The 26,068-nt window shown below is 39.4% G+C and overlaps 1 protein-coding gene across 5 annotated transcripts in view; it reads left to right on the top strand.

The window, feature by feature from the left end:
* The window catches only part of SMAP1 (small ArfGAP 1), a 167,871-nt gene that overhangs the window by 53,885 nt on the left and 87,918 nt on the right, over window positions 1–26,068 (top strand). For 3 of the 5 annotated variants that reach the window (XM_020897080.2, XM_020897079.2, XM_020897081.2), the window contains exons 2-3: window positions 2,713–2,846; window positions 21,975–22,060. In XM_020897080.2, the coding sequence (XP_020752739.2) occupies window positions 2,713–2,846; window positions 21,975–22,060 (220 nt within the window). Of the gene's footprint in view, window positions 1–2,712; window positions 2,847–16,163; window positions 16,284–21,974; window positions 22,061–26,068 lie in introns of all 5 variants that reach the window. The other 2 variants (XM_020897082.2, XM_070450215.1) reach the window with 2 other exon arrangements.

Raw genomic sequence — 26,068 nt, 5'->3', positions numbered from 1 at the left:
GTACAAGCATATTGTTGGTGGAAGGGTTTATTCATCTAGAACTGAACTAGATTTCACCAATTAAAAAAAAAATGGTTGTATCTATTTAAATTGGTATGGTCTCCTGAGTGTGAGAACTTAGCCTTTTATCATTGCATCAGTAGTCTTTTAAAGCATTTAGTTGGCACAGAATTGGTAAGTACTCATTGAATTTGTTGTTATTCAGTCGCTAAGTCATGTCCGACTCTTTGTGGGTCAGTGGACTGTGGCCCTCCAGGCTCCTCTGTCCATGAGGATTTCCAGGCAAAAATACTGCAGTGGGTTGCCTTTTCCTTCTCTGGGGTTATCTTCCCAACCCAGGAATTGAACCTGCCCCTCCTGCATTGGCAGGTGAATTCTTCACCACCAAGCTACCAGGGAAGCCTGTTTGGTGAATGAAAAGAAGGATTTCATGTTGGTAACTGAATGACTGCCATGTTAAGCAACTACTGTTTTATCAAGGCAATTTTAGGTAAAGTTACAGGGCTAATTTTATAGAGTGCACGTTCCATTTGTAATTTTGGTTAGACTTTTAAAGTATTTTTAGGGGTTCTTGATCATATTGTTCAGTTATGATAATTTATGTTCTAAAGAAAGATACATTGACAAAATTACATTGGGGCTAAAGTTTCCCAAATGATAACCAAGTTTTTTTTTTCTTCCTTGTAGGAATCAATAAAATGGTTTTTATAGCCTTAAATTAATAAGATTTAAACATCATCTAACATTTAATTATATCTAGCTTTTGCTCAGTAGCAATATAGCCTTTTTTAAAAATATTACTGCTAGCATTATTCTTGCCCACGGCTTTTATACGTTTCAGTCCCTTTCTTATCCTTTGTTGTTATAAAAACGCACCACTGTACTGGGTACAGCAGTTCTCTGCCCGTATGGGGAGTTGCATCGTATTATGCAAGTTCATTCAGTCATAGCATTCACATTAGGAAAATCGTGCTAGAGAGAAAAATTTCCCTTGGTATTTGGCTGAGGTTCTGGCACATTATTCCCAGGGAAATCATTCTATTTTCACAAAAATGAAGCCCTTCTTGGAGTGTATTGAAAATTTCTGTTTTCTTGTCATGCTCTGGCCTTTATAGGAGTTACTTTTGAGGAAAGTTAAGATACAGTTGTTTTACAGACCAATATAGGAACTTGTCTAGAGGAAAAAAAGTGTTATATTTTGATCATCAGAATTTCTTAACATGGCAGTAACTTGCATTAAGTAATGCTTTAAAACTTTAGAAATATTTTCTGTACACATCTCACCTAAGTGTTGAGGGCAGCCATTCTAACTCCTTTGGGCAGATGAGAACCTTACAGCTCTGTTACTAGGTCCAGTGTAATTTATGCATCTCCGAAGTGGCTGAGTACATGGACAGCAGTGGTCTTTTGACTGCTAACTCATTTTGACACTGTTGGTGGTCAAATAGAGACTTAAATAGAGCATGTCCCAGATGTTTGTCTGTTTATAGGTGTCATTTCTCAAATTTAAAAGCAAGATATTTTGACATAAGTTGTATACACATAACCTATCTCCTAAGGAATTTTTGAGGAATGTGTTTAGTGTTAACTACATTGAAATTTTTAGCCTTGCTGTTACTTTGTAGATTCTCATCTTTAGATAGAAAGTATGTACTTAAACAGAAAAAAACCTAAATTTTTTAAAAAGCTTGATTTTTATTAATATCTTACTGTATTTTTCATAAGCCATTTAGAGAAATCTTATATATGAGCTTCTGAAAATTTGATATGACTTCCAGATATTGCTTTTATTTTCCATTTTACTTTAATTGTACAAGTGATGTATGAAGATAACCATGAGAACATTTAAGATTATCAAGAAATAGTACAGTCAAAGGTATGAAGAATAGTACAGCTAAGGCTTGTATCTTACATATTTAGGTGAGTTTCTTTATGGTGTTTGAATCAGTTTTTTGACCCAAAGACTAACATTTTGTAACATACCTCAGTTCATCTGTAACTTTTCTTAATCTCAGGTTTATATTTGGGATTTATTCATGTTGATAAAAGGCTTCTTGAGGCAGTCCTTTTTTGTCCTATAATTATTAATAGTATTAATTGATAAAAATGTTCCCCTCCTCAAGGTGTTGATTGCAAAGTAGAAGTTGTTTAAAGGGCATTTTCCCCCCATTACCAGTGAGAGTGTACATATTTTTATGTGTTTATTGGCCACACATTTCTTTTTCTGTGAATTACCCATTTGTATCTTTTTTGTCCATTTTTCTATTTAGGTTCATTGTTTTTTACTATTTTCTGTTTAATTTTTAAAAACCTCTTTGATTTTTACTTGTTGGTAGTCTTTTAAACAATACCCTACACATTTAATAAAGGACTTACCTTTACTGTGGGCTGTTACTACTCCTGAATCAAATACACTAGTTAAAAAACTGTTCACATAAGGTAGTTTTAAATTCTTAAGATTTTGGGGGAAGTTCCTAGGAAGGCAAAATTAGTAAACTCATTACAGTTCTTGAAGTTTGATTTATAGCCTTTCAGCACAACCAAGACACGTCTTCTTAGCAAGCTGCTGCTTTGCCCTTTGAAAATTTGAGTCCGTGAATTCTATAACCCTTCGTTACAATTGTATGAAGAACCAGAATGCTTCTTATATGCTGTTATGATATTTTTTTAGTTTTTAATGCTAGCTTTTCTTTGTTTCTTCTCTGTAATCAGGTCCTCGATGGGCTTCCTGGAATATTGGTGTGTTTATTTGCATCAGATGTGCTGGCATCCATAGGAATCTTGGGGTTCATATATCCAGGGTCAAGTCAGTCAACCTAGACCAATGGACGCCAGAACAGATCCAGGTAAACATTCCCCTACAGAGAAAGTATTTAAAATGGATTTAAGATCTTTAATCCTTCTTGCATCTAAGGATTAGCATCGATGGTAAAGTAGTATGTTGAAATATAGCATTTGCCACATGTAAGATTTGAGTGTTAACTTGAATTGTCAGTTCACAGATGTTTATTTTTTCTTGGTTCTATAGTAAAGTTCGTTTTTAATGTGGTTTTATCTAAAATACTGATTTTGAAGTATTTAAAAAATAAATTCTTTCCCTGTGCTGATGAAATTTGCAAGTGTATTTCCGTAGCCTGTTTTGCTTTGCTGTCAGTAGAGGGCGCCTGAGTAAAGACGAAGAGCAAACCACCTCTGTCTGCAGCGCCAAGGGGAAGGATGGGCTTCCTTCTGTGCAGGAGTGGTTGTTCTCCACTCTCAGACAAGTCATAGGAGTTGGAAGACAGCCCATTTAGCCAGTATTCTCGTGACTGGGCTTGTTTCAAGCGGTTTAGCTTTTTAGAGATAAATTTATACTTTTAAGGGCTTGCCATTTTTCCAGTGTGACAGTATTAAATTTTCAAAATCATACTTTCTAATCCTTAAGGTTAATTGCTAATGCAAAAATAATTATTTCTACTGGTTTTATTTATAGTTCACAGTGAAATTTTATGACTTTTTCTTATGCCCTTTTCAAACTACTTATAGTCTGCTTGAAGCCTTATTTAGGCTACAAGTGTATGTAGTTGAACCTCAGTAATCATAAAACGAAAATAACACACAAATTGGCATGGATATGTGAAGTAAGGGTAGAAGGAATAGAATAGAATGCTGGGAGAGAGTGATCATTTAAAAAAGGTACATAGACTTGGTTAAAGAAAGTACAGCTTCTATACTGAAGACATTTATGCCAAAGTAAATACTGGATGTAGCAAAAATTTAAATATTAAAAAACTAAACCTCAAAAATACTCAAAGGAAAAAAATAGAGATCTTTGGGCCATAAAGTCAAGCATAATTAATTAGTTTAATCTTGTTAGTGTTTTAACTTTTTGTTGGCTAGAATATAAAAGGATATATGAAACTGTGTCTTTTCGAGATCCTTGAGAAAATTTACTTATATCAAGGAAGCAGAGCTTTTTGAACATTTCATTTTAAGGCAGTGTTCTTAGTAACATCTCTATAGTAACTGTGGTAACAGATTTTCATGAGATTGTTTCTTAAGTTGTCTTCAAGAAAACATGAAGTGTAGCTTGAAAATGTCACTTGAGTTTGTAATGGTTGTGAAGATAAAGAACACTCAAGACCAGATGTGTTGCCTTTTTAATGGTTCATTTCAAACCAAGGAGAAAACATGGAATCCCTAGACAGTTAAATTCTCCAGAAATATTATTTTTCTCAACTAGGCTGTTGAAAGGAACTGAGTAGCAGGTTGTTTGAGGTGGACAGCTGTTCTTTTCTAGTAGTTTAGGGCATAACTTCCCAGTCAGCACTATAGTTACTGGTTTTCTGGGGGATAGGTTATAAAGCAAGATGCTGTTTATTAAATATGTAAAGATCTTGAAAGCAATTATTAAGTAGTGTACAGTCTTTGAAGTTATATTTGAACACTATTTGTATGTCAGCTTCTTCAAATAAGGATTATTAGTTCTGAATGCCAGACTTCTGACGAGTACTTCTCATAGGGGATGTGCTGTGTATCTTCCTAAGCCTTGGGGCGCCTCCTGCAGCTGAGGAGGGTGAGGTTAGAGGGCATGCCTGCGAAGTTGAGCTGAGAAGACAGTGAGGCTCACTTTAAAGAAAAGAAGGGTGGGGAAGCCCAGTCACAAGGACAGCTGAGCCCTCGGTATTCCTGTGTGGGCCTTGGCAGTGCTTGCAGGCAGACCAGGGTTGTTCTTTAAAAATCAGCTCTGGACTGCTGTGTGCTGAAGAAGAAAGTGGTTGGCAAAGACCCCGAGGCTCCATACTGATGAGGCAAGCTTTGTTTTAAGGCAGCTGCTTCTGGAGAGGCCGTGGAACAAGGTGACTGAGAAAGCTGTCTGTGGGGTCCGACTCCGGGGTGGTGCCGGGCGGTCCTGACCGGGCGTCTTGCCGCAGGTGCCTCGGTGCCCACATCTGTGAGGGGAGGCGGTCCCAGTGCCCTCCGGCGGGGCTGTGAGGTGATGTGGGTAAAGCGTTGGTAACACTCGTGGGCTCACTTGTGACTGAAGTAGAGCTGATTTACAGTGCTGTGCTGTTTTCAGACTGGCGCATCTTGCACACTCCGTCACGCTGGCTTGTCAGTTGCTAGTAGGATTAGTCTGTTTGGTTCGCTGTGCAAAATCCTCAATATTGCTGCTTTGAGGATCTTTCCAGTCTCTTTTTTTCCCTTTGGCCGCTGCCCTATGGTCTATGGGATCTTAATCCAACTTTGGCTTTTTTTTAACTTAAAAAAAAATGAAGTATATAAAAAGTGAGGTATAATTATAGAGCAAATACAGATAGAAGTGTGTTTTATGTGCCTTGGGAAACGTCTGTACAGGTGTTCACCCATGTCCTTGGGGTGTCTTCACGTATTGAAATCTGGATTCTCAAGTCCTTTACCTAAAATGGTGGGGTTCGAGGGTATGATATTATATATACGTCATATACAGTGTCTGTGGGAGTCAACTTTTAGGGCATCTGTCATAGCTGTGTTAGAATTGCTGTATGCTTCCTTTTAAAAGAAAATAATTTATCTACCAAAACTTATTAGTATGGAAATAAGAGTTATTCACCTTAAATTATAATAAAAAATTGTTTTGAATTGTGGTTCATAGGTTAAATGTCTTTGGTCTTGGGTTTATTGTTGGGTACTTCTCAAATTTTTGGAAAGGATCAATGTGTTAATACTTTTATAAATAGTATAGCTTTTATTTTTAGTTTTGTACTTGTTCATTAATCCCAAGTCTTGATTCCCTTTTCCCCTCATTATTTAAAAATTCTTAATTATTCATTTTTCATTGTCTGTATTGAAGGAATTAAAATGAAGACTACACTAAACAGCAAGGTCCTAGTGTAACACTGTATTCAATATCCTGTAAGAAACCACAATGGAAAAGAATATGAAAAAGAATATATGTATATGTGTGTGTGTGGTAACTGAATCACTCACTTTGCTGTGCACCAGAAAATAACATTGTAAATCAACTGTATTTTCATTAAAAAATAAAAAAAGAGGATGAAGAAAGAATAAAGTTTCTTGGCTCACTTTGTAGAGTTGTGTAAATTGTGCTGCTTAATGAAACATCCTAGTGAGACTTTGTCCACATTGGAAAGTATACTCCGTGCATCTGGTGTTTTTATTGGTAACTTTGGACCACTTTTCATACTTTATGTGTCTGTAAATCTTTCAGTTATCTCCTTGCACATGTTCCTTGTTTGGGACTTACTGGTGACATTTGTTGATAAGGTGTCAGTACTTGGCACTTGCGGGGGAACCCCAAGCTCACACGGCTGCAGTGTACAGTGTATGCGTTTCTCAAGTGCGTCCAGTCTCCGCAGGCACGGTACGCTTGCCTTCAGCGTTCTGTAGGCACTTCCCCCCGTGTCTTTATACCTTGCCCGTTTGTGCTGTAGCTTTGACCACGCTTTGGACGAGAGGGAGAGGTGTTTGAGCTGAGCTCTCCTCACGTCACTGTTGACTCTTGCATCAGAAGAACAGAAGCTTTCCTCGCTCTCGTCTTCTGTCCACCCTCCTCCGAGTATTTCTGCTCTGACTTCAGCAGCTGGTTCTCCTGTTCTAGGGCCAGAGTGGAGGAAGGCGGTGGGTGCTGGTTTCTTTGCCTTCATTTTCATTCTCAGCTTCCTTTCTGCTTTTCTAGCTAATTCAAGAAACTATTTTCATTTGGAGGCTTCTTTAAACTCTTTCCTTCTCTTTGAAACCTGCCGTCTTGTCCCCATCTTCCACAAAAGTTTTGCTTGTACCCTTTGAGCCTTGACAGACAGCCCTCAACCCTGCGATGCTGGTTCACTCACTTGTTACCAGTGTGCGTTCACCAGCCGCTGTCCTCCAGGGACTTGCCGTGACCTTCTTGGAGCAGCTGGATTTCTTGAGCAGGGTCTCTCCCTCCTGTCTCTCTCCTTTACCTGGCTGGCCTCTGCTCTCATCTTTACTCTGCCCGTCTGCTGGGTCTGTGCTCACAGAGAGCGCAGTTAACACACGTGGCCGTGTCCATGCCACCCACGTGGTCCCTGCTTCCCTGACGCTCCTCCCTGCCTTCCTGAAGCTTTCTCTGTGTAAGAGAGTCTAAACTTACTGTCCCTCATCCTCGATTTTGTTTCATTATTTAGTCACTGTGTTTTTTTCTTTTAACTTTTTTTCTGCTTTTCCCTCCTGCTGGAGCCGTTATGCGGTTTTGTCTTTAGCCTTTTTGCTCATTTGTCTTACTCCAAGGGAAAACTCAGTTACTCTCATGGGTTCAGTTGTTATTTTTCTGTGCAGATGATTTCCCCCTCTTTTCTAGTAGTGACCTCTGGATCAGTTCTTTTAGATTTTCTATTTGAAACCTCTGATACTCATGGATTTATCACACCTTAAGAAACGTTGGATATCCTTCAGTTCAGTTCAGTCGCTCAGTTGTGTCCCACTCTTTGCTACCCCATGGACTGTAGCACGCCAGGCCTCCATGTCCTTCAACAACTCCTGGAGCTTACTCAAACTCATGTCCATCGAGTTGGTGATGCCATCCAACCATCTCATCCTCTGTCGTCCCCTTCTCCTCCCACCTTCAGTCTTTCCCAGCATCAGGGTTTTTTCCAATGTGGATATCCTTAGCATGAAGTAACTGGTAATTTTCCCAAGTATGTTTGGTGAGGCTGGAGTTAGCCCAGTAGGTTGATTCCATGGCACTGGAATTTTAGCATGGCTGTACATTATCTGTTCATATCTGTATTTCAAGAACTCTTGTGAAGTAATTAAAAATCTTGTTGCCTTGTGAAAAATGCTTTTTATAAAACAAAGAAAGCCAACTGCTAATGCTATGATAGAGTTTAAGAGAAACGACCAGGCATGGAGTTTTTTTTGCTAGATAACATGATACATTTGAGTAGAATAAAGAGCAGAATATCAATAACCATTGTTCTTTAACAGTATCAATGAAGCCTAGGTGTTTTATACAGAAACAGGAAAAAAGGATTTATGAAACTGTTTCAGTATTTCAATATGGGAAACTTTGGTCACAGTCATAGGAATTAATGTGTACACTTATAAATGTTAAGATTGGTAGGTGTCTTTTTACCTGTAGCTTGATCCATCTAAAATTTAAACCGTCATCTGGTTGCCTTGAATGGCTTTCTTTCCTGTGCCTTTGTTTTCCATCAGTTCTTAATTTTTTCATTGCTTCTGTTGCTTTCCGTTTTTTGTCCTTTTTTCCCATTGTTCCTTTATACTTATAAAGTTCCAAAAATATAGCTACCATAGGAAGTCTGACTTAAGCTAGTGTGTATGGAGGTTCCAAGGTAATATATGCTGAAACTAGAAGGCAGCACTTTTCAGTGCTCAGATTGTTCCAAACTGAAATGAGTTGCCTTTGGAGAAGAGTGAGTTCGCCGTCACTGGGATGGTGTGTGCGGAGGCTGGACACGCACCTGGAGATGTGGGTGGGATTCACGCCTTGGATGGCGGGTGAGGAGCAGTTTCAGTGACTGCAGTCTCTTCCATTTTTGAGACTTTTGGATGGTATGCTTAAATCGTCTTTGGTTGCCACAGCAGTTCAAAAATCATTTTCACTATATGCATTAGAATAAAAACGACACGCCACTATTACAGATGTGATTCAACTTTTTCCAAGAGTCAAATTCTACCCTAAAGGATAAGACTTTTCTGAAATCTCCAATAACTCAAAAGAATGTGACAAGATTCTTGGGTTAAGTAAAAAGACAGGTTCTAAAAATGTTTTGGATAAACATTTTTGCTCTTCTTATTTTCTTTCATAAGGAGAAAATCACTAGCTAAATGCATAGAGATTTCTCTGATAACTTTGTCATTCCCAAAGAAACCTACTATAGGGTAACTTGGTACAGCCTTTAGTTTATGTCATAACATTGACCTGCTTGTCTTCATTTAAATTTTTGGTTTTGCTTAGAAAAGGATTTTTCCTAAGGAAGCTAAAATCGTGGATTTCTGTTGATCTCCATCAGTAAACTTTACTGTGTTCTGTCAGCTCAGCTTGAATTCCTGATCTGGCCAAATCAGAGAGAACAGGCAAAAGGGACGCGATAGTTACTCTAACTGCTTCGGGGTAGCTGAAAAAGCAACTAAAGTGACAGGCACTTCTCATGTTGTGGTCATGCCGTGTGTGTCTTCAGTGGTGAAATAGGTGTGTGAAAGATTGAAGAGGCGGGAGGTGATAGTGGCTGGGGTGAAAGTGACTGAGTGCACTGAAGAAGTTTTCTCCTCTTCGACTTTCTGACATAGTCTGTTTTGGATGAAGTTATAATAAGTTTTATTCCTTGAAAGCATATTGATTTTGTGAAATAAGATGATTTGCAGTTGATGAAACCAGTCTGCTCTGAGCTCCTCGGCAGTTTTTTAATAGAATGGAAACCTGGAACTAGAGTATTGTGGACAGCTGAACTTTAAGTTTTACTTGAATCGTGAGGTTGTACAGGTTGGTTTTACTGGGACAGGATCCAAGAATGTATCAGATTGATCCTTTCTCTGGGCCTGGTCTTAGCTGTTAGTGAGTAATTAAATTGTCAGTTCATTGCAAAAAAAAAAAATGACATTATGACAGCATTTTAAGTCTTTAGATTCAGGTGAAATCAGTTATTATGTTTTCCTGGGAGCTCTGCAGGGGAGAAAGATGCATTAAATAAGACATTATTTACACTAATTGTACCTTTTTTTTTTTTTTTTATAATAAGGCTATCAGAAAATGTAAAACCCTGTAACTGGCTCATTTTCTGTTTCACAGTGGTGGTTAGATGTGTCCTTTGCCTGAAGCCACTGCAGCTCTCTTTTGCTAGATGGTTGCATGATCTGTCTTCTTTAGTACTTTTTTGTTTGACTTGTCTCTGTCTTGAAACATAGGTTTCTTTTAGACAGGAAATGCCTGCATGTGATATATTCTTTTAACGTGTAGTTTCAAATTTTTTATTTCAGTGACATTAAGAAAATTTTTTTTATTCCAGTGACTTTTTAAAAATAAATTTTTTAGTATCCTGTTTCCTTGTTTGAGTTTCATTTTTCATTGACCCTCTTACCTGGATTTCATTGCCTGACACTAATATTTGTCACTTTCTCTTAGATACTTTTCATTACTTTTTATTTCCATTAAGTTTTCTTTTTTTCTTCTTTTGCCTGTCCAGAGTTCTACCATTATTTGCTGTGTTTATTTGTTCTGATCACCTATTTAATTTCATATCCATTTTTGAATTTTTTAAGAACTTCTGATTCTTTCCTGAGTTTTTGTTTTAATTCTGTGTGTTTCTGATTTCTGATTTAGTTGCTCTTTCATAACATGTGTCTTTGGACTCATGTATATATTCTTTGGTATCTTGTATTTATAACTTTTAGTTTGTTCTGATTAGTAGTCTGTGGTTTTGGACTGTTTTCTGGGCATATTTGTTCTTGTGTGGCTTCACTGTTAGAGACACTGTTCCACATCTTATTCTCCTGACAACTTTGTATGAGATTTGACCTTGATTCTTTTCTGTTGATCATTTTTATGTGACATTGCTTTTTCATTACCTTTAAAAGGAATTACTATTCAAAATAGATTTTCTAACCACACAGACCTGTCTCTTCAGTTGTTTTCATGTTTAAAACAGAAAGCCACTTGTTCTCTCCCACTTTTATCTGAACCTTCTCCTCCTTTATCTCCGTGATTCCTGTCCTGCTCCACTTGGATTCATTTCCCAGGAGTTTTGCTCAGTGTGGGGCCCTGTTCTGACAGGGAGATTCGGTGGTTCTTGTGGAGTCTCTCCCCATTCCCAGCTCCTTGCACTTCCTTGCTGTTGGGGTGGGTGAAATCCCTCTCAGCTTCCTGTACCATCTTCATCTTGGTTCACAGTAATCTCCAGTGTGTATGTCTCCACTGTCTTGGTCTTCTGTTCTCAGATCCACTGAACACCTCCTCAGGTGTTGTGGGCACATCTGCTGGTCATTATGCCTCACCCCTGCTGCTGCTGCTGCTGCTGCTGCTAAGTCACTTCAGTCGTGTCCGACTCTGTACGACCCCATAGACGGCAGCCCACCAGGCTCCTCTGTCCCTGGGATTCTCCAGGCAAGAGCACTGGAGTGGGTTGCCATTTCTTTCTCCAATGCATGAAAGTGAAAAGTGGAAGTCGCTCAGTCGTGTCCGACCCTTCGCTACCCCATGGACTGCAGCCTACCAGGCTCCTCTGTCCATGGGATTTTCCAGGCAAGAGTACTGGAGTGGGGTGCCATTGCCTTCTCTGATGCCTCGATACCTCACCACTACCTAATGGCATTTTGGGATTTGTGAGTTTCTTCCATTACTACATTTCACTGTAAATATTGTGCATGGGTTTTGGTTTCTTTAATCTAGCACTTCTTTCTGTGTTTTTTGGTAAGGAGCTTCTTGGAATTTCAAAAGCCATCACTGCTGTTACAGCATTCCCATGACAAAGCAATATTTAGTAGAGTAAAATTGCCATTAAAACAGTTAATTTGAAGCACTCCGTGATTTAACCAAGTGCTTCAACCACATTTCACCTGTGTGTGTTAGAACATTGTTTAACCTCTCAATTTTTTTTTTTCCTACCTCAAAAACAAACCAGTAGACTATAAGAACAAAATCCATTTAAATAATAGCTTGGAGAATAGCATGATTGTCAGGGCATCTCTTCCAGTTTTTTTTTTTCCCCCATTTATTTTTATTCGTTGGAGGCTGATTACTTTACAATATTGTAGTGGTTTTTGCCATACATTGACATGAATCAATCATGGCTTTACATGTGTTCCCCATCCCGATTCCCCCTCCTGCCTCCCTCTCCATCCCATCCTTCTGGGTCTTCCCAGTGCACCAGCCCTGAGCACCTGTCTCATGCATCTAACCTGGGCTGGTGATCTCTTTCACCCTTGATAGTATACTTGTTTCAATGCTGTTCTCTCTGAACATCCCACCCTTGCCTTCTCCCACAGAGTCTAAAAGTCTGTTCTGTACATCCGTGTCTCTTTTTTCTGTCTTGCATATAGGGTTATCATTACCATCTTTCTAAATTCCATATATATGCGTTAGTATACTGTATTGGTGTTTTTCTTTCTGGCTTACTTCACTCTGTATAATGGGCTCCAGTTTCATTCATCTCATTAGAACTGATTCAAATAAATTCTTTTTAATGGCTGAGTAATATTCCATGGTGTATATGTACCATAGCTTCCTTATCCATTTGTCTGCTGATGGGCATCTAGGTTGCTTCCATGTCCTGGCTATTATAAACAGTGCTGTGATGAACATTGGGGTACACATGTCTCTTTCAAATCTGGTTTCCTCAGTGTGTATGCCCAGGAGTGGGATTGCTGGGTCATATGGCAGTTCTATTTCCAGTTTTTTAAGGAATCTCCACACTGTTCTCCATAGTGGCTGTATTAGTTTGCATTCCCACCAACAGTGTAAGAGGGTTCCCTTTTCTCCACACCCTCTCCAGCATTTATTGCTTTTAGACTTTTGGATAGCAGCCATTCTGACTGGTGTATAATGGTACGTCATTGAGGTTTTGATTTGCATTTCTCTGATGATGAGTGATGTTGAGCATCTTTTCATGTGTTTGTTAGCCATCTGTATGCCTTCTTTGGAGAAATGTCTGTTTAGATCTTTGGCCCATTTTTTGATTGGGTCATTTATTTTTCTGGAGTTGAGCTGGAGGAGTTGCTTGTATATTTTTGAGATTAATCCTTTGTCTGTTGCTTCATTTGCTATTATTTTCTCCCATTTTGAAGGTTGTCTTTTCACCTTGCTTATAGTTTCCTTTGTTGTGCAAAAGCTTTTAAGTTTCATTAGGTCCCATTTGTTTATTTTTGCTTTTATTTCCAATATTCTGGGAGGTGGGTCATAGAGGATCTTGCTGTGATTTATGTCAGAGAGTGTTTTGCCTATGTTCTTCTCTAGGAGTTTTATAGTTTCTGGTCTTACGTTTAGATCTTTAATCCATTTTGAGTTTATTTTTGTGTATGGTGTTAGAGAGTGTTCTAGTTTCATACTTTTACAAGTGGTTGACCAGTTTTCCCAGCACCACTTGTTAAAGAGGTTGTCTTTTTTCCATTGTATATTCTTGCCTCCTTTGTTGAAGATAAGGTGTCCATAGGTTCTTGGATTTATCTCTGGGCTTTCTATTTTGTTCCAGTGACCTATATTTCTGTCTTTGTGCCAGTACCATACTGTCTTGATGACTGTGGCTTTGTAGTATAGTCTGAAGTCAGGCAGGTTGATTCCTCCAGTTCCATTCTTCTTTCTCAAGGTTACTTTGGCTATTCGAGGTTTTTTGTATTTCCATACAAATTGTAAAAATATTTGTTTTAGTTCTGTGAAGAACACCGTTGGTAGCTTGATAGGGATTGCATTGAATCTATAGATTGCTTTGGGTAGTATACTCATTTTCACAATATTGATTCTTCCAATCCATGAACATGGTATGTTTCTCCATCTGTTTGTGTCCTCTTTGATTTCTTTTATCAGTGTTTTATAGTTTTCTATGTATAGGTCTTTCGTTTCTTTGGGTAGATATACTCTGAAGTATTTTATTCTTTTGGTTGTAATGGTGAATGGTATTGTTACCTTAATTTCTCTTTCTGTTTTCTCATTGTTGGTATATAGGAATGCAAGGGATTTCTGTGTATTAATTTTATATATTTTGCAACTTTACTATATTCATTGATTAGCTCTAGTAATTTTCTGGTAGAGTTTTTAGGGTTTTCTATGTAGAGGATCATGTCATCTGCAGTGAGAGTTTCACTTCTTCTTTTCCTATCTGGATTCCTTTTATTTCTTTCTCTGCTCTGATTGCTGTGGCCAACACTTCCAAAACTGTGTTGAATAGTAGTGGTGAGAGTGGGCACCCTTGTCTTGTTCCTGACTTTAGGGGAAATGCTTTCAATTTTTCACCATTGATAACCTCTCACAATTTTGTGTTTTGCTGTGCTTAGTTGCTCAGTCGTGTCTGACTCTTTGCGACCCTGTAGATGGTAGCCCGCCAGGCTCCTCTGTCCATCGGGATTCTCCAGGCAAGAATACTGGAGTGGGTTGCTATGCCCACTTCCAGGGGATCTTCCCAACCAGGGATTGAACCCAGGTCTCCTGCATTGCAGGCAAATTCTTTACCATCTGAGCTGTAGAGAATCCCAAGAATACTGGAGTAGGTATCCTATCCCTTCTCCGGAAGATCTTTCTGACCCAGAAATTGAACCAAGTTCTCCTGCATTACAGGCATATTCTTTACCAGCTGAGCTACCAGGAAAGCCCCTCAAGGTTTTGACCCTTAGATAAATTTACATAGTATCACATAGAATCAGACATAATAAGCTTTCAGCACACAATTCTTGGTACATACTTATTCAGGAGACCCCAGATCAAGCAATTTTTTTCTTATTTTATGGGAGGAGTGCTCATTATAGTTTCATCAAGCTGATGAAATTTCTTAAATTGTGGCCTCTTGTACATACTGAACTTTTTAAGTTGACTGAGATTCAGCTTACACTGACTCCTTGCCAGGGTCATGATATGTGTCTGTGTTCTCAGAAGCAGAGCGAGGTGGCAGCACATTGCTGGGTTTATCTTTTACCTGCAGGTGCGGAGGGAAATAAATACGACACTATTACAACATGTAATCTGTGAAATGCAGTGAAGGGTTTGCATTTTAAACAATCCATTGGAGGAAATTAACAAATAATCCTTTTTTTAAAAATTTGAATGTGCAACATTGTGATTTTCCTGTTGATTTTCTTAATTGTGTTTGAGGTTAAACTTTCAGCAATATCAGTAATAGAATTTCCTTGTCTTAGTGACTGGCTGTAGTTCTTGGATCAAAGCAGTAAACAAAATGGTGAGATGTTACTTAATGGAAGTCACTCCTTAATCCTGTTCAATCTGTGCTGGCTAGTCTCGGTGGACTGAGGGTATAGCCAGAGGAATCTCAAGCTACTTGAAGAGCAGGACAGATATCCCAGAGTGGGCGCTTTTATGTAGGGCAGGAATCTGTTGGGTGGCAGTGAGTGAATTCCTGTGGAGTGGATCATCTGGGAACACGAGTATTTTGTTCGTTTGGTCACACACAGCAGTTAAGAGTTCCTGCTTGGTGTGACTGGAAAGTGACTGAGAACAGCAGGTGTGCTGGCAGTTCTGGCCAGGCGCTCTGTAGGCCTGGCTCAGGGTCAGGCTTGTTGGCTCAGTGATGAGCATCTTGAACACGTTCCTGAGGAGTGTCTCCTTCTTTCCCTTTTAAAAAGGTATTACCACTATCCAGGGATATCGTAAGTTCTAAACATGTCTTTTAAATGTCTCATTACTATTTTTGACCTTGACCTTTGTTTATCAATTTCTAAAGGCATACAACAGTGTGGAGAGGGGCTTCTAGGCAGGAAGATGGAAAATGTGTGTCATGTTTGAGGAAGTAAAATAGAAGAGACTGGTGCAGTTATGGGGGGCAGAGGTGAAAGTTGCAGGCTGGGGCTGGTTTGGCCTTGGTCCTGTGAGGGGTGGCTTATGGAGGAACAGCCTCGGATGTTGTAATGAGGGCTGAGTTGAAGAGCAGTGTCTAATATCATGTTCTTCTAAGAATGTAAGTCCAGCGGGCCTGTTCCTGCAGTGGCCTAGCCAGTGGGTGACTGAATCTTGAGCTAAAGCAGTGGTGACAAGGTTGATTCAGGGTAAACCTGCACAGGCATGAAAGTTAGAATCCCTGAGTCTTCTGATAGAAGAGGCAAGAGTCCAGATGCCGTCTGCTGGGCCTAAACACCTAGGACAGAAATAGAATTAAAGAGTAAGCTGAGATAATAAAAGACTGTCATATGAAACTTTTCCAGTTTTGTCACAGCAGTGTTTAATTTTATTGCTTAAAAGAAAAGGAATTCATTCTCTGAATTTGTTAGTAGCCAGCCAGTGCTGCAACATATGAATCGTGATCTGAGAATATCTAGAAATTGTGAAAAATAAGAAAACTGGTACCTCTGATTCCACATCATCATTTAACAATTTTAAGTTTTAAATATGTGTGGTTTACTTACTTTGTCCTTAAAAACAAACAAATAAACAAACAAAGAGATCAGCTCCCCATAAATACAATTTCATGAAAACTGAAGGAATGGACTCTGTATTAAATATTTCCAAAGAGTTCCTGAGACCAAAACTGGTGGCCCTTCTTTTCCAGCAGCTGGAACCCAAAAGATCTTGAAACCAGTCCTGAAAAGCTTGCTTCTATGCAGGAAATCCTGGTGGCTTTTGAGAGGAAGATAAAAACTATTCTGGAAAATTGCAAGTGGTAGTAGAGGTGAGTCATTATATGAAGAATTTCCAGGAACTACAAGGATTCACTGTCTTTTTAAAATTATGACTTTAAAAAATATATATATATTCACCTAGGGAAATTTGAAACTTTTAGTCTTTGTGTTCTAAATATGAATAGAAAATAATAGAGCAAGTAATATTCCCTCTCCCACACAGAAACAAATGCGTTGAAATCCTAAGCAAAAACAAATAATTTGAAATTTCACTGATACCATCTTGAGCAACAGTCATGCAAGTATTGATCCTGGGAAAATATGTGGTAAATAAGTGCTGTGTTTTTTGTTCTGAATGTACTTTGAGTGCCAGACATTCTTGGGTGGGGTTTTAAAGCATGTTAGCTTTGCTTGCCCCAAAGGTCTGTGGTGCCCTGTCCTCTTACTGGAGACGGAGTGCCCAGTGAGGGCGAGCTCCTTGCTCTGGTGCGCTTGCTCTTCGGGCGCCCTGGCTGAGCTCCCTCTGGATAGGACTTTATCTAGGGAAAGAGCAGGATTGATGCGGGCCCCCCATGGTTTTACTGTGTTGGAGAGTGGGAAGCAGGTGGGCCTAGTGCAAAGGTCTAAGGTACACAAGGCATAAATGAGTGTTCTCCCTCCTCATTGTGTCCCCCAATCATCTGGTTTCCCTCTGTCAGTTCAGTTCAGTCGCTCAGTCATGTCCGCTCTGCGACCCCATAGACTGCAGCATGCCAGGCTGTTTCCTCTGTAGGAAGAACCTTATTTTTCAGTTTCTTGTATATTCTTCCTGAAATATTTTATATCATGTTTTTACCTTTTTTCTTCCGGATTTAACATAGATGTGTAGCATCTTTCCATTATACAGTAATGTTTAATATTCTGTTGATTATTTTAATGTTTTGCATTTGTGCCATTGGGAATTTGGAAGATCTAATTGCCACATTGTAAACTAATCATTTGCAACAAAGCTGTTAGGAATTTCTGTCCTTTATTTTGTTGCTGTTATTTTTTTTCCACTTAGTCCATTTTTTAAAAAGAGCCAGTAAACCTCAAAGGGCAAGTCAGTACCCACTTAAAAACTTAGGAAAACTACACAGGAAGTTTCCCGAGTGGACTTTGACTATAAGTGGTTGTTGCCTGGGTACTTCTCAGTGTCTGAGGGAGAAAATGCAGGGAACATTCCAGGGACAGATAGGGAAAGGGGAGCATGCACAGGATGAAGGAGACGTGAGGCCCACAAGCTCTAGCTCTTAAACACAGACCCTGGTCCTGGACTGGACTGGGCGGGTCTTACCCACCCCAGAATCAAACCGGGGTCTGCTGCGTTGCAGGCAGATTCTTGACCAACTGAATTATCAGGGAAGCCCGTAGCTTTTAGCTGGGCTTGGACAAATAGGAGCCGTGACCTGGAGTAGTCACATCCCTTAGCTGGATTCCACAAAGAGCTCTGCTTTCCAGGATTTTGGAAGACTGAAGAAAAAATTTGACAAGTTTTCTCAGGAGAATGCATTGAGTTGGAACTTTAGGTGGCCTGTCATTTTTCTTGCATTTTATTTTTATTTCCTGATACTGACCATGACATGATGTAAACTTGGGCACACTTGGTTTCTATTTGTTCCTGTTGCTTTTTATCTTAGCATTTATTTCACAGCCCCCCTTTCAGTAAAACTTTTTGTGTGCCACTTCATTACTATATTTTCCCCCTCGAGATGCCCCATTGATGTAAAACAGTACCTTTTTTAAGAAAAAAGGTACATATACAGTAGTGTTACATAAAAATAAAAATTTCCTACTACATTGGTTTGCTTACTTACTGATACTGTCTTTTTAAAAAATCTATTCCCACTTTTTTTTTAGTTTTTTTATGTTTATTAAGTTACACAATCCAATAAAATGCCAATTAAAACTTGACAACCTAAATTTTCTTTAGTCTCTGTAAAATGTTAAAAATATTGAACTCTTAGAATATAAGTTTTATTGTTTTTTTCCTGCAAAAACTAGGACTGGGTGATATAATATTGTCTACTTAGAAAGTTTCAGGAATAGAAATACATCATCTTTGTTAGATTGTCTTGATAGTATGTTAGCCTATAGATGCTTTTCAGCATTTTGCTTCAAATTATATTTTAAAAAATGGAATCTCAAATGATGTGTGAGCCTTTGGTCAGATGTTTTAATATGTATTGGATTATGTGGAGAAGCTAAAATCACAAAGATTATAGATTGATGACAGATACTTTTAATAATGGGTTTTGCTATTCTTAAGTGAGTTTTATTATACCATTTCCGAGTGAAACCTTCCTTTGCAGTTATAATGGTGGTGATTATAATGATTTTAGATGAAGGTGGTTCATCAAAATGTACAGTGTAAAATTTATCTTTCTAGGACCATATGATATGTAAAAGGAGGACAGATTGAATTTAACTGGCATAGTAAATAATATTAATTTTTAAATATGTCTTACCTAAATGGCATTTATCATAACTACGGAGTATACATTTCACTTATCTTTCAATACATTAATATAGTTTTCTTAAAGTAAAAATGAATGTTGACTTTGTATTTCATATAGTCTTACAATGATTTCTTTGTCAAGAATATCAATACATTTCTGGTTACTGGATGCTTGACTTGTTTTTTAAAAATCTAATTTTGAGATGAGGTGTAGTTTGCTGTTTAAATATATATTTTTAAATATTTTAAAAACTCTGTAACTGATTCCTTTAATTACACAGTAGGGAACCTCTTTGGGCTTGTTTCCTCATCTATAAAATGAAGACTGAGCCTCTAAAGCAGTCAGCCTGGTATTCTTAAGCCCTGCATGATATAGTTCCTTGTTCCACTGGCTGCAGCCTGGGGTGTCTAGAGAGCTGATGGCTAATGTGGATTCTGTCAGAAGTTAAATATTCATGGAAAGTCTTAGACCTGTCACAACATTTTGCAGTTTCAGTTTCCTTTCCTGCCAAATTAGGGTAGTAATATCTAAATCAGGATTTTTAAAAATTTTAAATGGCATATATATATAAGCAATTTATATATTGTAATATATATACAGTTTATATATTACACAATATGTATAATTTATTATAATATTTATTTATGTATGTCAATAAGGTATTGAGGCTAATACTTGTTACTGTAGCTGTTAGGCTGTTTCATTATTTCCTTCTGCTGATTACCGGAATTTAGTCTTTAAGGCCAGTGGAATAAATTTTAATGTGTACAGTAGGGCGCTAACTCACAGTGTCTTAAAACTTTGAGGACTGCTAGTTTGTACTGCACCCTCGTCACCTCCCCAGATTGCCAGCTGCTTTTCTGCCTCCTGTCTTTAGCCATCTCCAGTGACTAAACCAGTTTCATCTCCGCTAATCTTTTCACTGCAGACTTTCCTCCAACCCTACTCTGTTCTACTTTTCAGAAACTTAGAAATTATCTGAGCTTGCTAGTGCCTTCCTCCTCCTTTCACAGTGATCTCTTTCTATCTGTGATGTCATTGAAGCCTTATTTCCCCCAAGCCTAGGTAACACACACATGCCATGCACGCATGCACACCCCCCAGCATCAAGTCACTACAAGCAGTGGTCGCCTGTAGAAATGGCTCTTTACAGTCGTATCACTTCTCCCTTTCAGATTTTTGTACCTCTTTTTTTCCTTCCTGTCTAGTTGTGATGGCTAGCATTCCTAGAGCAAAATTAAATAACTTGGTATAATGTACATGCATGCTGTGTGCTCTGTGCTTGGTTATTCAGTCATGTCGGACTCTCTGCGACCACGTGGACTGTAGCCCTCCAGACTCCTCTGTCCATGGGATTCTCCAGGCAGGAATATTGGAGTGGGTTGCCATGCCCTTCTCCAGGGGATCTTCCCAACCCAGGGCTTAAACCCAGGTCTCCCTCAGTGCTGGAGAACTGTTTACCAGCTGAGCCACCAGAAAGCCCAAGAGTACTGGAGTGGGTAGCCTGCCCCTTCTCCAGCGGATCTTACTGACCCAGGAATGGAACCAGGGTCTCCTGCATTGAAGGTGCATTCTTTACTGACGAGGTGCCTGGGAAAACCAATGTAAACTATTGTCTTGTGCTGCGTCACTTCAGTCATGTCTGACTCTCTGTGACCCCGTGGATTGTAGCCTGCTAGGCTCTTCTGTCCATGGGATTCTCCAGACAGGAATACTAGAGTGGGTTGCCATGCCCTTCTCCAGGGCACCTTCCTGACCTAGGGATGGATCCCGCCTCTCTTGTGTCTCCTGCATTGGCAGGCGGGTTCTTTACCACTAGCACCACCTGGGAAGCCCCACACTTATACCATATTCCTAATTATTTTTTATTTTACCAAAATAAAACGTTAATGACTTATATTAGATAAAGAAAATATTTGTAATATTTGCATAAAATGTATAGAATCATATTTATTGAATATAAGATTATATCACTGGTTGCAAGAAGCACCTACATTTTATAGACTAATTAGGAAAAACAGGTTAACAGGACTAGATCAGTTGTAAGATGCATTTTTACTCTATGAGTACTATAATATAAAGAAAAATGTAACTTCGGATCAATGAGATATGACATGTACAACAGATACTGTTTTTAGTCTTACTAAATTTTTTGTTAAAATTTTTATGTACTCTAGTTCCCATGTTAGAAACTTTGTTTTCTTATTTTTGTAGTTTCTGTGAGCTGTATCTTTCTGTTTCATTGCAGATACTGTGCAGCCTTTTCTTGGTCTAGTTCTTTCCAGATGTTTTACATTGCCATATGTAAAATAGGTAGCCTGTGGGAATTTGCGGCATGACTGCAGGAGCTGAAACTGGGGCTCTGTGACAGCCTGGAGGGGTGGGACGGGACGGGAGGCGGGAGGGAGGCTCTAAAGGGAGGGGCCGTGTGTATACCTGTGGCTGACTCATGTTGATGTATGGCAGAAACCAACACAGTGTTGTAAAGCAACTGTCCTCCAATTAAAAATAAGTAAGTTTAAAAATACATTGCAAAATAAGAAAGAAAATAATCACTTCAACCAGTTTAATTATCTTATGCCTCCTTAGCAGTGGCTCTTGCTCTTAGGATTGATAGAATTTTTAGGGAGAGTCCTATGAGTTCATGAACTTGTATGTGAAACTTAGCCATTAGGCACTGTTTTTTTGGTAGGGAGAGGAGAATCCAAAGCTTTTAGCAGAATCTTCAAGAAACTAATAACCCTTAAAGAAGTTAGTAATCTTAAAAGACATGAGTCCATTCTGTAGAGTCCAGGACACCAGCATTTCTCTCTTGCTGCTCTCCATGTGGTCTTGATTGTAAATTATGAAAACTTCAGAGTATTTTGAAGCTCAAGACAAAGAAAATTTGACCTTGAGTTATTGGCCTTAACAATGGCAGTGTTGTTCAAGTGGTAACATGTAAAACAACAATCGTACCATAAACTGCCAGGGAACCCACTTTAAGGAAGTATAAGTATAAAAAAGGTGGTATTGTAGTCATGGAAAAAGGCATTAGAAAACTGTGGCTCTACATATGTTAAAGAAATATGAAAGGTTAAAACTATGCTTCTGTTTTGAACTTGAGTAATTTCATGATTATGATTTAAATTATTTTTCTAAAGAAAAGACTATATGTTGGAAATGATAATATCTGGTGTTTGTATATATGTGTATGTATGTGTATAAGAATTACTTTTTATTGTTTATATGAGTAATGAAAATATTTGATGTTTTTAATTACAGTGCATGCAAGATATGGGAAATACTAAAGCAAGACTACTATATGAAGCCAATCTTCCAGAGAACTTTCGAAGACCACAGACAGATCAGTATCCTTTAACATTTCTTTATTTTGGGTTTTAAAAGAATCAGTTCATTTTTTTTCCATTTTTATAGTTTATATTTTAACTTTGTATTTAGGAACATGTGAATTTTATCATACTGTTGTTCATGAAAATAGAGATTGATTTGCCCTGACTGGTGCTTTATATGTGGTGAGTTTTTAACGCTGTTGCTGTGAGGTGCTCAGTCGTGTCCAACCTCGTGTGGCCCCATGGACTGTATCCCGCCAGGCTCCTCTGTCCATGGCAGTCTCCAGGCAGGAGTACTGGAGCGGGTTGCCACTTCCTCCTCCAGGAGATCTTCTGACTAGGGGTTCAACCCCTATCTCTTATGTCTCCTGCATTTGCAGGTGGATTCTTTACCACCGTGCCTCCTGGTTTTTAATAGGAATCTGGTAATATATGATTTACATAGTGTTTTTATATAATTATTATTAAGTATAAAATATTATATCCAATTCTTGATTGATCTGCAACTCTTGATTGGAACATATAGGTTAGCACTTTTGACTGGTATTAGAGATTTGATTTATAAACATCTTGAGTATTTTTGTTTAAGCAAATCATTTCCAGAGGGGTTTCCTGAGATCACCTTCATGTGAAGCAGTGGACGAGACGAGTCCCATGCTGAGTAGAAGCGGATGGTGACGAGGGTGTGGGCTCGGGTCCCTGATGACCTTCTCTGGGTCACAGGCTGCATGCACAGCTCTGCATCCGCAGCTTCCCTCACAGACGAGTGGGGTATTTCCTTACGGCATTTTAGTCAGAATACTTTCACATATTAAAGAGAAATCATTTGATTTTATAGGACTTCTCAGACTCATACTGAAGTCTGAGAAAGAGCTCATCAGAATAAGACTATCTAATAAGACTGTCTGCCTGCAATGCAGAAGACCTAGGTTGTATCCCTGGGTCAGGAAGATCTCCTGGAGAAGGGAATGGCTACCCACTCCAGTATCCTTGCCTGGAGAGTTCCATGAACGAGTTCCATAAACAGAGGAGCCTGGTGGGCTACAGTCCGTGAGATCTCAGAGTCGGACACAACTGAGCACCCACATAATTTTATCCAAAGATGATTTTTATGATTTTGGCAATATGATGTAGTTTCTTAAAGATCAGCTGTGTGCTCCCCATGTGTGTGTATGTATGTTTGTTTGATCATACAATGAAAAAAGTGCATCTTTTCTCACAGAGATACAGGCCATATATATTTTCATTATGTGTGTAGAAATCTTTTGAGGTATATTCCAGAAGTTAGCGTTTGGCCTTTTCTCTTTCTGCTTCTCCCATCTCCTTCCCACACATTTAGCAGTCTGATATCCGAGGCTATTTTTGTTATAACAAGATCCTAGGGTAAGAGTGGGTGGTACATTTCAGGTATAAAAATTGTGTGAGCAGAAGTACGAAGGTGTGAGGACACTTGACATTTTAAAGTTTTGGTGTGATAACATCTTAAGTTTTATGGGGCAAGTGGCAAAAGCAGCTCATTATGATTCCAGATTGTGAAAGGTTTTCAATGACATCTAGAACCGCCTATAGATAGAATATAGAGCAGTGCCTCATTTCATTGACCCCGAGGATTGAAGGATTTGTAAAGCTGTGAGGCGGGAGAAGCATTAGAACCGTCACCTTCTATCAGGAGGAAGAGGAGTTGGAGGAGGTTGTGGGGTCAGAGGTCATGCAAAATCCTAGTGCAGCCCTGTAATGAGCAGTGATGAAGATAACCAGTTATGTAGTGGGTTCAGAGTAGGCAAGAGGGAGCTGGAGAGACTGGAAAGGCATTGGGAAGGCAGGGACGTTTGGAGTAGGTTAACATTTTCTAGCTTGGCTAAGGTTCTGTGAGTGAGGTAGACTTACTCATCGGGGGAAGGAATTCGGCACCAGATGAAGGTTTCAAGGTTACATGTGGAAGACGGTGAGTCACTGCTTTGGGCAGGATGACGTGTCTGTGGACACACTTGTGGAGATGCCCGTCTGGAAGCTGGAGACGGGAGTCTGGACCCTGAAAGAGCAGAGCATGCAGTGTGGGCTGGAGAGCCCCTTAGCGTGTGGGTGATGGAAGAGTGCTTGGGTCAGTTATGTCACCTGGCGCAGTGCCTCTGTTCTTTCTGAGGATGTTACTGAGAATCCTGGAAATCCTGGAAATGCCTTTCCCTTCTCCTCTGGAAGTGAGGGCATGGGACTGAACCCTGAGGAAGAGAGCGTGGTGGCAGGAGAGTCCCACAGAGCAGACAGTCTGTGTTCCATGGGGCGGTTACCACTGCTTGCTAGTTGTGTTAATTTATTCCTTTTCGGCTCTTCACCCCCAAGTCTGAGTTACATATAAAATCCCTCAAACTGAAGCAACTCCCTTTTCTGGATGGAAGTTTTAGTGTGTGTGTGTGTTGCGGGTGGGTAGGGGAGACTGGCTTGGTTTAAATTTGTTTTTTTGGACTTCTCTTGAATACCAGGTGATAAATTACTTGACAGTCTTGAAATTTGGAGTAGTACCCTTTATGTGGTATTAGGTGGATGAATGTAGCGTCACGGTATCTCATTGATCACCATACCTTTGTGTTGTTTTTGAAAAGGCCTGAAGGTGTTCAGGCGCGGACAGGACTCTGGCACCCTCTTACACTGCCCCCTTCTGGGCACCTGTGGTACATGTTGGTCGGAATACTATTTCTTAAGTAATTACCATCCATTTTATGGTGAACCTAATAGAAGTAAAGAATTAACGGGATGGTGTTTCCCTGGTGGCTCAGTCAGTAAAGAATCTACCTGCTGTGCATGGAGACCGCCTGCAATGCAGCACACCTGCGTTTGATCCCTGGTTCGAGAAGATCCCTGGAGAAGGAAACGGTAACCCTCTCCAGTTTTCTTGCCTGGGGAATCCCATAGACAGGAGCCTGGCAGGCTCTATTCCCCGGGGTCTCAAGAGTTGGACACGACTTAGTGACTAAACTACCACCACAGTGAGATGGTGAATTTTTTTCTGGAATTTTTTGTTGATTTGTCCTTAGATATTTGATCCTTATCTAAACATTTCAGGAGAGATTTTTATTGTGGATTGATCGGTATCTAATATTAGTAAGTCCTTGATCTTTGACACAGTGAAGGTACAGTGTTGGAAACAACAACTGCGGTAGCTTTCCTGCTCAGTGAGGGTTTGCTGTGAGCCAAGCCCTGAGTTTGGCACTTTATATACGTTATCTTTTTTAATTTTGGAAACAACTCAGAACATAATATGTTTATTCTTGGTAGGTGAGAGGGTGGGATGCTCAAAGAGGCTGTTTAAGAAACTTTCCAAAGCCTCTAGACTTTCCCTCCTGTGTAAGGACACTTGAATATTACTTAATGATGCTGGTCTGAGTAAAACCAGTGTTGTCACACTTGAGCCGGCTTTTAAAAATAGGCTTATAGTTTGGGATTCTTTGCAACTAAGATCATAAAGTCTAGGTGGAGGTTGCAACATTTGAGTACCTGGTATGATTCAAGTCAGGCTCTTGGATTATGTGTTTCTTTGCTACTGTTAGTTCAAGCATGTGTATTTGATTTTTCAAGCTAAATGTTACTTGTAAAACATTTGGAGATTATGGTCATATTCATATGAGGTGCTTACCCCTTGCTGGTTCAGTTCAGTTCAGTTGCTCAGTCATGTCCGACTCTTTGTGACCCCATAGAAGGCAACACTCCAGGCCTCCCTGTGCACACCAACTCCCAGAGTCTACTCAAACTCATGTCCATTGAGTTGGTGATGCCATCCAACCACCTCATCTCTGTCATCCCCTTCTCCCCCCACCTTCAATCTTTCCCAGCATCAGGGCCTTTTCAAATGAGTCAGTTCTTTGCATCAGGTGGCCAAAGTATTGGAGTTTCAGCTCCAGCATCAGTCCTTCCAATGAATATTCAGGGTTGATTTCCTTTAGGATGGACTGATTGGATCTCCTTTCAGTCCAAGGGACTCTCAAGAGTCTCCTGTAGCACCACAGTTCAAAAGCATCAATTCTTCAGCAC

The sequence above is a fragment of the Odocoileus virginianus genome, chromosome 19, assembly GCF_023699985.2.
Source record: "Odocoileus virginianus isolate 20LAN1187 ecotype Illinois chromosome 19, Ovbor_1.2, whole genome shotgun sequence".
Lineage (NCBI taxonomy): Eukaryota > Metazoa > Chordata > Mammalia > Artiodactyla > Cervidae > Odocoileus > Odocoileus virginianus.
Note: the sequence above shows the minus strand (reverse complement) of the source record. Positions and strands in the feature narration are given on the sequence as shown.